Genomic DNA, 13,593 nt, shown 5'->3' with positions numbered 1-13,593 from the left:
ATTCCTCAACTTTTCCCTCCAAATCTGTACTGACACCACCAGAGGAAGTAATTCAAGGCACACCAGACTTGGTTTCAAATTTTCCATCCGCCAGTCTTCAAGCCATTTTTCTACAAACCATTCATCTTGAAAAGATGTGTCAAAACCTATGGCTCCAGATGCATTTGTAAAAAGCTGCAAGGCAGCAGTTGACACTCTTATCCTGCCAAAAGACTGTAGTGTTAAAGTGGAGAGGAATACCTCCCAAACCTTCAAGTCAGCCTTCATAGCCCTTAACAATTGCCTGCAAACCCATAGGCATGCTCTTACAAACAAAAATGAGTTTTCCCAGCAGGTGGGAAATTCCTTAAGCCACATTTTCAGTAGATTGAGCCTGCACAATGACTCTACGCAAATCACTTCGCATTAGGCAACCTACATTCACCTTTTACAAAATTGTATTCAATTCCTAAAAAGACCATCACCATTGCCAGCACCCCAAATGTGCTAAAGACTGTTTGTAAACTGGCCAACATGACATGACACTGAATCATGCCCACATCATACACACAAAGCGTTATCTAAATACTGTAAAATCGTAGTTTCTCCCGAAACCTGCTGAATGACTCATTCCAAAAATGTGCAGAACATTTCAAAGTAAGCACAAGACATGGAACAACCCATTGACAAACTCTGGTAAATACAAACTTGACTAGACCATCAAACAAGCAACTGAAAGGTAAGGCAGACTCAATGTCAGATTTCATTATCAGAGTACCAGGTCCCACCTGCTTAACAATGGCAACTGCCACATCAAAAGTGGTGTAAATTACCCTACTTAATTTTTCATCAATACTGTTAGAACACTTCAGTTATGACAAATGATGAAAAAGAAAACTTCCCAACTCTCTACTTTGGAATTAAACCCATAGGCGAATCCCACAAATTTGGAATGGGACGGCATGTGTATGTCCCATTCTGCCCAATTCCACTTCCTTTCTTAATTTGTCCCTGATTTCCTGAGGATGTTGCCAATTAATACCTAATTTTTTTGCCCCTATACCCCAGCTACTCAAGGAGCCAGGGATTCTAAACCCCTCTAGAAAACCGTGGTTCAAAAAAAGCCACAGCCTCTTTATCTGGACAGTCATTTAACAAAGCTTGAATCTTACTTAGTGTTACTGGTATCACCCCCTTTTCCAGAGGGCTGAGTACCATCCGATATATATCCATAGATCTCTTTTTGCAAAAACACTTGGAGAGTGATAGCCTTGATCCTCTACATCCAGAGCATTCATGCTAAATTTGAAAGAAACTCCCTATTTACAAGTTCCCTTGTGAACTTCCAACACACTCTTTTTTCCAGACAAACCCGCTCCAGGCAGACCCATCAGTGCCAGTTGAAAAGGACTGAGCTGATGTCCCCTATAACTGAGAGCCTTTCTAGTCAACCATTAGATGCAACCAAAGACCAATGTGATCTTTGTGGTCCCATGCTAAACTCAGACACACCTACATGTGTTATTTAAACTGCTCATCATAATTGAGCAAAGCCATACATCCGAATAACCTCAACTCCATATAACAGATCAGACCAGAACAATGTTATGGCATTCTTTACCCTACTATGTTTCTTAACATAGCAAATTCTTGCACCGAGTAATTTATGACCTAAGGAATAAGACAAAAGTGGCACCTCTCATCATCCTCTGCCTGACGATGTTCTTTTCCATTACAATAACAGTAAGATAAAAATGTAAATGTACTTCCTGCGCCAAATCTTCTCCTTAATTTCCTGTTTTATATGAGCGCCTAATGGACCTTCAAAGTAGACACAGGTATTGTTCTTTGCATTTTCTAAGATAGGCATACTCTTCTCCTTTTTTCCCCTAGAAACCTCTCCTGTCTTAACTGTCGGTGTCCACAGTGTGCCTTGCATCTCCATTACCTCAGGGATTGACACTGAACTATCTACCCTTTAACTCTGCTGTTTTGTCAAAGGGGACCCCGGTGTTGTTACACTTTTAGCTTAAGCAACTGCATGAGCCCAAATACCTTATAACCATCTTAAACCCTACCTCCAACTATCTCAATGTGCTATTACCATCTTCAAGGTTCCAAAAAGGTCTTCTACACCAATGTTTCTCAACCTTTCTTCAGTCAAGGCACCCTTTAAAATTATGGACAATCCTGAGGCACCCTTTAAAATTATGGACATTCTCGAGGCACCCCATTCTAAAATGTTAAAAACTATTCTAATAGTTTTATATAATGCAGCAACATCCACACATGTAAGACACCCAACGTTAGAGGTGATTTATTCTTCCAAAGCAAATACAATTTTTCACACTGGTACTGAGTAGTATTCCAGTGTTTCTCTTCTCCCTCAGATTTTCTCCATCACTGAGCTAATATAGGCTATCAGTGCTCAGGCTGAGCACTGATGGAGAGGGGCAGGGAGGATTTATTATTATTATTCAGTATTTATATAGATAATTCACTCAGCGCTGTACATTACAATGGAGGACAATACATGAGACAGTACAATAACAATACAGTGCGAAACACAAGGGGTTCGAGGGCCCTGCTCCTTGGAGCTTACAATCTAAGAGGGAGGGGTTAGTGGTACGGGAGGAAAAGCTGTGGGGGATGGAGTGGTAGGAAGAGTGGAGGAGATCAGCAGTTAGCAGAGGGTGGGGTAGGCTTCCCTGAAGAGGTGGGTTTTTAGGGTGCACCTAAAGGAGAGGAGAGTGGGTGATAGTCTGATGGATTGGGGTAGGGAGTTCCAGATGATGGGTGATGCCCTGGAGAAGTCCTGGAGGCAGGCGTGGGAGGAGGAGATCAGGGAACTAGAGAGAAGGAGGTCTTGTGATGAGCGGAGAGTGTGTTTTTGGTGGTATTTGGATATTAGGTTGGTGATGTAGCTTGGGGCAGAATTAAGGACAGCTTTGTATGTCAGTGTTAGCAGTTTGAATTTGATCCGTTGGGCAATCGGAAGCCAGTGGAGGGATTGGCAGAGGGGGATGGCAGAAACTGAGCGGTTGGTAAGGTGGATGAGTCTGGCCGCCGTATTCAGGATTGACTGGAGTGGGGATAGCCTGTGGTGAGGCAGGCCAGTGAGGAGGGAGTTGCAGTAATCGAGTCATGATATGATGAGGGAGTGGACGAGCTGCTTAGTAGTTTCAGGGGTTAGGAATGGGCTGGAAGTATAGATTGGAGTCTGGTATGACACCAAGTACTCTGGCTTGCGGGGTGGGCTTGATGGTGGCATGGTTGAATGTGATGGAGAAGTCAGTGAGGGGGGGGGTGCGCAGGCGGGGGGGAAGACTAGGAGCTCGGTTTTTGGAAAGGTTCAGTTTAAGGAAGTGGAGCGGCTTCCAATCTGATATGTCATTCAGTAGGCTGGTGATTCGGAAGGAGACTGAAGGGGTGAGGCGAGGGGTCGAGAGATAGATTTGCGTGTCGTCGGCATAGAGGTGGTAGTTGAAGCGGTGAGAGTGTATCAGTTGGCCAAGAGAGGAGGTGTAGATGGAGAAGAGAAGGGGCCCGAGGACAGAGCCTTGAGGGACCCCAACAGAGAGGGGGAGTGGGGAGGAGGTGGTAGTGTTATAGGTAACGCTGAAGGAGCGTTGTGATAGGTAGGATGAGAGCCAGGATAGAGCGGAGTCTCTGAGGCCAAGGGAGTGTAGTTTCTTGAGGAGGAGGGGGTGGTCGACTGTGTCGAATGCCACGGAGAGGTCGAGGAGTAGGAGCACTGAATAGTGAGCATTGGCTTTTGTGGTTAGCAGGTCATTTGTGAGTTTGAGTAAGGCAGTTTCGGTGGAGTGTAGGGGACAGAAGCCAGACTGTAGGGGGTTGAGGAGGTGGTTGTCATTGAGGTGGGAGCTTAGGAGAGTATAGACTAAGCGCTCAAGGAGTTTGGATGTAAATGGCAGCAGGGAGATGGGTCTAAGGTTGTTAGGGTCAGTGGGGTCCAGGGAGGGCTTTTTAAGTATGGGAGTGATGTGTGCGTGCTTCAGTGGGGAGGGGAATGCGCCAGAAGAGAGGGAGAGATTATAGATGTGGGTTAGGGAGCGTAGGATGGAGGAGGAGAGAGATCATAGGAGTTGTGAGGGGACAGGGTTAAGAGGGAAGGTGGTGAGGCGGGCTTCAGAGAAAACCTTAGTGACCTCCTTAGTGGTGGTGAGGTCAAAAGAGTGGAGTGTTGAGGGAGCTTCTGTGTGAGGGATGTTAGATGGGGTTAGATGGATGTTAGATGGGGTGGAGGTCTGAACAGTGGTGAGGCCAAGGGGGAGGGGTGTTGAGGGGGTTGCTGTGTGAGAGGAGGTAGGTGGGGTGGAGGTCTGAGCAGCAGCGCTGTCCCTGTGAATAGTGTCAATTTGTTTTTGAAGTGATTGGCAATCTTGAGGGCAGTGAGTGAGGTACTGGGTGGAGGTGGGGGCGGAGAGAGTAGAGAGTTGAAAGTGGAGAAGAGCCCGCAAGGAGGAGGAGAGGGTATTGATGAGGGTCAGAAAGTAGGCTTTTTTAGATCAAACTAGGATGCTGTGCAGGCAGCTGACATCCTCCTTATCAACTGATGATGTCATTGGTTGTCAGGACACCAACGCCTAGTAGGTCGTGATGGTGCACAATGAAAACCTGTGGCTTTGTGTAACTAAAGGCAGCCTTGTTCCATTCACTGGCTTGCATACAAGTTTTGGGCAATTTTTAGACATTTTGCCAAGGCACCCCTGAAGAAACCTCAAGGCACCCCAGGGTGCCTGGGCACCCCGGTTGAGAACGGCTGTTCTACACCACTTATCCCTCCAGCCCTAACACTATCTGTGGCACGTTTACTGAAAGCTGCAACATTCTAGGTTGATGACTAGCTGCACTTCTGGATCCTGGCTGGGAAACATCATTACAGCAGTGGATATGGAAGTCACTGCCAAAGCATGGGGTGAGCACCAATGATATAGATACCTGCAGAAAAGGTAGAAAATTTCCTATTGCCCTGGCTAGTGATGGTCCCTGGACTCTTCCTCACCCAATGTGCTTTGAGGCTGTGAGGGAACATGAAAAGGGGATAATATCCTCCCCATTCCATCCCAACCAGGCAATGGACTGCTCCACATAGCATCAATGCTAGGAGGTACCAGAAAAACAGTTGAATGTTTGTTTCTTGGTTCAGCCAACCCACCAATGGACCAGGCATTTGTCACCTGGGCAGGCCCTGTGCCTTCCCACAGAGGATGGGCCTGAAGCCTAGGGCACACAGAGAGACAGAAGCCTCAGAATTGTCTCTGCTCCTGTTACTAAAAACATCTGGAGGGCTGCCATAAATCCTGTTGGTCCCACAAGTTAAGCGCTTGCCCCAAACACCACCCACATCCTGGCAGGACCCACATACACTATGGCACTGTGAACAATACGATTTTCAAGGCCCCTTGATGCCTGATGCAGGTCCCGGCTCCAGATTGTCACTCTTGGTACCAGCAGACACAAGGCCATGCTTAACAGAACAAGCGTTCTCCTCCCTTGGTAAACCTGAAACCAAAGCCACAAGTCTGTATGTGCTGGGGGAACCATGGCCAAGCACTGCTGGATCCAGTTAGTCCTATGCAGAAGAATCTAATCCCTGATTCTGTGGGCCAGCTCCTCGAGCTCCTTAGACAAGATAACAAAAATGGGGAAAAAACTAACTGAAAGATAAATAACTGTATACTCACCTCACCACAACATGATCATTCCTCTATCACAGGGAAAAAGGCTGTTCCCTACCTGCTATGATCTTGTTTACCCTTTATACTCATTCTCCAGCACTACAGCCCACCCATCAGATGTAGGCAATGTTTAAACCATGAGTGCTCAACATGTGGTCCTCCAGGTGTTGCGGAACTACAAACCTCATGAGGCATTGCAAGGCTGACAGTTTCAAGCATGGCTCCCAAAGGCAAAGGCATGATCAGACTTGTAGTTCCACAACAGTTGGAGGGTGACAGGGTTAAGCACCCATGGTTTAAACTGAATATGTGCTATCAAAACAGCAGCATTAATTATATTGCTGGGACTAACCCCAGCCAAGTCGGGTCCCTTCTTCCTATAGCTCCAGGGAGATACATTCCATTTTACTCATTTAATATTTGTTCTGACCTTCATGTGCTATACATAGTTTCAGTTTACCCTGGGTTTTTTTATGTATTGTTGTTGCCTCTTGAAATAGAAGCATGACTTCCTTGTTTGGCATTCTTCTAAGATTTACTGCTAGAATACTAATGGCACAAAAAGTAGATTCATGTGCCACCTTGTGGAAAGAAAAATGATTGCAGCTCATTTTTTTCTGTGCTCAGATTCAGTGTTTTCTCATTTACAGTACTGATAATAATTAAAGATATATAAACCTTCTACAGTGTATCTGTTTTTGCTTATGGGAATGCCAAATGGGAAAAACACAGGTTTACTATAAAGTGTAAATAGAACTCTAAGTCACTTAATTACTTTTAGGTAAAATAAACTTTAAAGGAATGTATTGAAGATAGAAACACATACCTGTTACATTTACCTAATTAACCACAGAATAGGTCTCTACGAACTCACTGAAACTATTTATGCCCCCTTTTAAAGAATTCACATACAGCAAATGGAGGTTAATAAAGATAACTTCACTGTAGGGAATGCCACCAGACACCTTGAGGTTCATTTACTAAAGCTGGAGCATGCAAAATCAGGTTCGCTTCTGCATAGAAACCAATCAGTTTCCAGGTTTTATTGCTGAAGCTTAATTGTACAAGCTGAAGTTAGAAGCTGATTGGTTTCTATGTAGAAGTGAGCCTGATTTTGCACTCTCCAGCTTTAGTAGATAAACCCCCTTGAGTCCAGGGTAGCTACTGTGAGACAAAATTAACACAAGTGGCAGGAACAAATCCATGTACTTCTCTCTGCAGTCGCTGTCATTATTTTAACACATGACTACTGCCATATTGTTTAAGGAGGTTCATATGTTCTACTGTGGCCCTAATATTAGTTGGAGCATAGTAGGGTCTTGTGCCTTTTGACCTGTCTGACCTGTCACCCAAGCCAGTCAGGTCAAATGGCAGAAGTCTAAAAACCTATTAGCTCATAACAAAAGAGCAGGGCTCTTGTGGCTTGTGAAGTCAACCCTGCTGAGCAAGTAGACCCTTTACAGAAATTAGCAAACTGGAGTTGACCGGGAAGCATTAGCAGCCTTAGACATGGACTGAACATCTGGAGATAACTTGGCAAAGGATAAAAGATTTATGACTTGTGATCAGGAATCCTATAAGGTCTATTTCCTGAATAACAGGATAGGGGAAAAATATTTTCTGTGGAACAGAATGTATGTATTCTATCTACTTTAGAAAAAATGGCTTCCTGGAATATAGAAAATACAGTATAGTGATATACTGTATATCCCTCCTAAACTTCATATATAAAATTTTAAATACTTTTAAAGCATCACACCTAAAATTATGTATGGCTATAGAACTGAGAAAATACCAAGCAGGCATTAAGACTGATATGTCAACGTTTTAGGCGAATACTGGGAAAGCCTTATAGACATGGAATAGAAATTTATCATCTACTTGGTTTCCTGTAGAGCAGCATATGACAACATCAGAAATAAACAGCTCATAAAGTTATGAGGAAAAAAACTAATTTAATGTGGTAAAATTGATCATGATAGCCAGTACAGCATACAGTAGATAGTCATTTTTGCCAGAGGCTTTGACTATTAACAAACTGAGGCAGGGTGATGTTAGAGTACATTTTCTTTAATGTGGAATTTTTTTAAGTTATTAGAAAGGCAGGCATACAAACTGCAGACCGCATCTTTACTGTACAGGTGCACATATTATGGTATTTTGATGACAAAGACAGTGATGCAGGTTTTTCCAGGTTTTCAAGCAGAGAAGAAAGGAGCACATACAGTATCTCACAGAAGTGAATACACCCCTCACATTTTTGTAACTATTTTATTATACCTTTTCATGTGACAACACTGAAGAAATGACACTTTGCTACAATGTAATGTAGTGAGTGTACAGCTTGTATAACAGTGTAAATTTGCTGTCCCCTCAAAATAACTCAACACACAGCCATTAATGTTTAAACCACTGGCAACAAAAGTGAGTACACCCCTAAGTGAAAATGTCAAAATTGGGCCCAAAGTGTCAATATTTTGTGTGGCCACCATTATTTTCCAGCACTGCCTTAACCCTCTTAGGCATGGAGTTCACCAGAGCTTCACAGGTTGCCACTGGAGTCCTCTTCCACTCCTCCATGACCACATCACGGAGCTGGTGGATGCCAGCTTCCATATGAGGATGCCCCACAGATGCTCAATAGGGTTTAGGTCTGGAGACATGTTTGGCCAGTTCATTACCTTTACCCTCAGCTTCTTTAGCAAGACAGTGGTCATCTTGGAGATGTGTTTGGAGTCATAATCGAGTTGGAATACTGCCCTGCAGCCCAGTCTCTGAAGGGAGGGGATCATGCTCTGCTTCAGTATGTCACAGTACATTTTGGCATTCATGGTTCCCTCAATGAACTATAGCTCCCCAGTGCCAGCAGCACTCGTGCAACCCCAGACCATGACACTCCCACCACCATGCTTGACTGTAGGCAAGACACACTTGTTTTTGTACTCCTCACCTGGTTGCCACCACACACACTTGACACCATCTGAACCAAATAAGTTTATCTTGGTCTCATCAGATCAAAGGACATGGTTCCAGTAATCCATGTCCTTAGTCTGCTTGTCTTCTGTAAACTGTCTGTAGGCTTTCTTGTCCATCATCTTTAGAAGAGCCTTCCTTCTGGGATGACAGCTATGCAGACCAATTTGATGCAGTGTGCGGCGTATGGTGTGAGCACTGACAGGCTGGCCCCCCACCCCTTCAACCTCTACAGCAATGCTGGAAGCACTCATACGTCTTTTTCCCAAAGGCAATCTCTGATATGACGCTGAGCACGTGCACTCAACTTCTTTGGTCAACGATGGCAAGGCATGTTCTGAGTGGAACCTTGAGTGGAGTCTTGTTAAACCGCTGTATGGTCTTGGCCACCGTGCTGCAGCTCAGTTTCAGGGTCTTGGCAATCTTCTTATAGCCTAGGCCATCTTTATGTAGAGCAACAAATCTTTTTTTCAGATCCTTAGAGAGTTCTTTGCCACGAGGTGCCATGTTGAACTTCCAGTGACCAGTATGCGAGAGTGAGAGCGATAACACCAAATTTAACACACCTGCTCCCCATTCACACCCAAGACCTTGTAACACTAGCGAGTCACATGACCCCAGGGAGAGAAAATGGCTAATTGGGCCCAATCTGGACATTTTCACTTAGGGGTGTACTCACTTTTGTTGCCAGCGGATTAGTCATTAATGTCTGTGTGTTGAGTTATTTTGAGGGGACAGCAAATGTACACTGTTATACAAGCTGTACACTCACTACTTTACATTGTAGCAAAGTGTCATTTATTTATTTTTATTTATTTATCGAGTTTATATAGCGCCAAAGGGTTTGCTCAGCGCTGTACAATAGAGGGGGGACAATACATGAAACAGTACAGTAACATCAAACAGCACACAAGGGGTAAGAGGGCCCTTCTCTTTCGAGCTTACAATCTAGGAGGGAGGGGGTAGAGGTACAGGAGGAAATGGCTGTGGGGGATGGAGTGGTAGGAGGAGGGAAGGGCAGCGGCTGTTAGGTGAGGGTGGGGTAGGCTTCCCTGAAGAGGTGGGTTTTCAGGGAGCGCCTGAAGGTGAGGAGGGAAGGTGACAGTCTGATGGATTGGGGTAGTGAGTTCCAGAGGATGGGGGAGGACCTGGAGAAGTCTTGCAGTCGTGCGTGGGAGGAGGAGACCAGGGAGCAAGATAGAAGGAGGTCCTGTGAAGAGCGAAGGGTACGGGTAGGGTGGTACTTGGGAATCAGGTCGGTGAGGTAGTTAGGGGCAGTGTTGTGAATGGCTTTATAGGTCAGAGTGAGCAGTTTGAATTTAATGCGTTGGGCAATGGGGAGCCAGTGGAGGGAGAGGCAGAGGGGGGTGGCAGAGGTGGAGCGGCTGGTGAGGTGGATGAGTCTGGCCGCTGAGTTCAGGATGGTCTGGAGCGGGGAGAGTTTGCACTGGGGTAGGCCGATGAGGAGGGAGTTGCAGTAGTCAAGGCGTGAGATAATCAGGGAGTGAACGAGTAGTTTAGTGGTGTCTGGGGTAAGGAAGGAGCGTATCTTGGAGATGTTGCGAAGGTGGAGCCTGCATGTATTTGTGAGTGATTTGACATGAGGTTGGAAGGAAAGGTTTGAGTCCAGAATGACGCCAAGGACCTTGGCTTGCTGGGCGGGATTGATGGTGGTGTTGTTGGTAGTGATGGAAAGGATGGGGGGGGGGGCACGGGAAGGGGGAAAGACGAGAAGCTCGGTTTTGGAGAGGTTGAGTTTGAGGAAATGGAGCGACATCCAGTCAGAGATGTCGTTTAGGAGGTGAGTGATGCGGGCGGAGAATGTGGGGGTGAGGTGAGGGGTGGATAGGTAGATTTGAGTCATTTCTTCAGTGTTGTCACATAAAAGATATAATAAAATATTTACAAAAATGTGAGGGGTGGACTCATTTCTGTGAGATACTGTTTAATAAATTTAGTGGGTAATCAGAAGAAAGCTATGTTTCTAGAAGTCATGGAAAAAGCAAAAGAGAACTATTTCTGAGAAAGCTGAATTTTGTGGGGAATACTTACATCCTCTTTTACAGTTGTAACTTCGTTGAGCATTTATCATTTGCTGAGAAATATGTTAACCTCCCTGGCGGTATTCCCGAGTGTAGCTCGGGGTAAAGTTTCAGTACCACAAGCGGTAACCCCGAGCTACACTTGGGCTTACCATGCGGCGCTGCTCTGGGATCCCTCGATCGGTTACATTGTCCTGCGCTACTGCGATGTCCCTGCTGCAGTGTCCCCGGCATTGTAATCCGGCAGATGTCGGCATCTGTCATCTGGGTTCCGTCCCCTGCGAGCGTCGGGACGTACGGGGGATGGAACGGTGGGAAATTTGAAAATGACAAAAAGTGACATTCACTAAATACACTAAAATCGCATAGTAAAACATTACTGTATCAAAGCATTTCAAATACATTTTGTCCCTAGTGCTTTGTCCTGTGCCCTGCCTGCATTTTTACTGTTCTTTCTGCCTGGAAACAGAAATGTTCATGGCCTCCAAAAAGTGTCCCTTTAGGTCAAAAGCGGTTTTAGACCAGCTAGAGAACAGCGATAGTAAATCAGAACCACTTGCAGAATTGAGTGATAATAATTTGTGGGGAAATTTGTCATCAGACACTGAAAAGGATTTTGCGACTTTGCTCAGTGATGTGCGAACTTTGCGCTCAATTTCAAATTTCAGTGTCTTTGGTTTGATTATCTTATTGAATTAAATTTATTATTATTATTTTTTATGATTATTTATTAAATTATAATTTATGATTTCATATTTCAATTTTAACATACCCGGGATGTTTACTAGACTCTTGTTCGGACAGATTTCAGTGAGTTATTCCTAAAAATTACAGGCCTACAAAAAAAAATACATATTTCCATGCAAAAAAATGTACTGCTTTCAGCACAGAAATATGGACATAATCAGACTGCTAGGGAGGTTAAACCACCATGTAAAATAAGTAAATCAATTGGTAAGAAATACTTATGCTTATAAATATTTCAGTGGACTGCATTCTGTTATTAGATAACAGTAAGACATTATTCTGTTTTAGTAGACTTTGTTAGTTGAGGAGGATACACTGTGCAGTAAAGTGCAAACATGTTGGTCTTTTACTTGTAATCTGTGTTGATATGTTTAATATTGTATGTATTTTTTTTTTACCTCTAAACCAGACAGAAATACCTCTGCCACCAGATTTGTGCTATCAAACTGCAGATCATTGGGAAATTGACCGAAACTCTTTGAGGTTTCTGAAGAAACTGGGACAAGGTCAATTTGGTGATGTTTGGGAAGGACTGTGGAATAATACTATATCAGTGGCCATTAAAACTTTAAAACCTGGTATGTAGCGCTGATATATGTTGAAAGTGTAATGCAACAGTAAAGTGTACAATAAAAAAACTTGCTTGACTTTGGTGGATGGGGTTTGGGATGGAGTACAGCCAAAGCCTGGAAAAATGTCACAAAATAAAATTGGAGTATGAAGGGAACACAAAAGGAGTCTTTCAGGCTAACTGAGCAGCAGAAACCTTGTGGTGCCTGTTTTTTTTTTTACATAATTACATAGTTACATAGTTAGTCTGACTGAAAAAAGACAGAAGTCCATCCAGTTCAACCATTAAAAAAAAAAAAATTATAATCCTATACCCACAGTTGATCCAGATGGGGTTAGTAGCCAGTTATATTCTGTGTCTTTAGGCAAGAATCCAGGCCTTTTTTAAAGTTACTGAGCTAGCCAGAACCAACTATTGAGGGAGTCTATTCTACATTTTCACAGCTCTAACTGTGAAGAAACCTTTTCGTATTTGGAGATTAAATCTCTTTTCCTCCAGACGCAAAGAGTGCCCCCTTGTCCTCTGTGAGGACCTCAGGGTGAATAACTCTACACCACGTTCACTATATGAACCACTGATGTATTTATACATGTTGATCATATCCCCCCTTAATCTCCTCTTCTCAAGAGAGAATAAATTCAGTTCCTTTAATCTTTCCTTATAGATGAGCTCCTCCATTCCTCTTATCAGTTTGGTTTCCCTTCTCTGCACTTTCTCCAGTTCCCCAATTATTCCTTCCTGATCCCCAGAGAGGCAATCTGATATTCCCTGGACCAACGTTACCTATAAATGTTAGTATCCAGTTATATTCTGTGTAATATTTATTTTAAAACTGTAACTGACTTGCAAGTTTGCTTTAAATAAGGTTCAGTTAGCTGTCTTATGACAGGTTTATCAAGACTCAGAACATTAGAAAGTAACAGGTTTGTTGGATAGTAGATATGGTAAGAAGCTTCTAGTTTGCTTTCACATACTACTACATTAACTTCCATTGGCCCATTTACCCATTAAAGACCCAAAAACAACCTGGTACTCCTGAGTATGAAGAAGCACATTGGTTGCTCCTACTTCTGACTTCCACAATGCAGCCAGTGATGCCTAAGTGGTCAAGCACTAAGCCTGAGGCCTATCACATAGGGGCATGGAGGAAGGCAATTAACCCTGTTTAAACTCTGACCTTGCAAGTGTATGGTCAATGCACATGTCACAGGATTGTCAATGATCTGAGTGCAAGCTATGACAAAGATGCAGCCTGCAGTATCTTTATCAAAAGGAGAGCACAAAACACATGTTTTCCACTTGCTGGTTCTGCGTTTAATGTGTTAAACAGAAATGGATCATATTATAGAAATAATTACTTTCTTTAGAGTGGCAGCGCAGGCCACATGGAAAAGTACAAAAGACAAAGTGAATGTCAGAACAAACAAAAAACTGAACAAAGATAGCATAAACAACATGTGACCAACCTGTATCAAGAGGAGAGCACAAAACACATGTTGCTCACTTGTTCATTCTGAGTTTTATGTGAGCTTGTTGGTATTAGTCTCCTGAAGTCACGCTACAACTTATTGGAGCTTCC

General features: G+C 43.7%; 1 protein-coding gene across 1 annotated transcript in view; it reads left to right on the top strand.

Moving 5' to 3' along the window:
- The window catches only part of FRK (fyn related Src family tyrosine kinase), a 161,092-nt gene that overhangs the window by 106,178 nt on the left and 41,321 nt on the right, over positions 1–13,593 (top strand). The window contains exon 4 of the mRNA XM_089652142.1: positions 11,853–12,021. Within this exon, the coding sequence (XP_089508268.1) occupies positions 11,853–12,021 (169 nt within the window). The remainder of the gene's footprint in view (positions 1–11,852; positions 12,022–13,593) is intronic.

Source organism: Staurois parvus, unplaced genomic scaffold (genome assembly GCF_062004578.1).
Source record: "Staurois parvus isolate SC_StPar_1 unplaced genomic scaffold, SC_StPar_1.0 ptg000672l, whole genome shotgun sequence".
Classification (NCBI taxonomy): domain Eukaryota; kingdom Metazoa; phylum Chordata; class Amphibia; order Anura; family Ranidae; genus Staurois; species Staurois parvus.
Note: the sequence above shows the minus strand (reverse complement) of the source record. Positions and strands in the feature narration are given on the sequence as shown.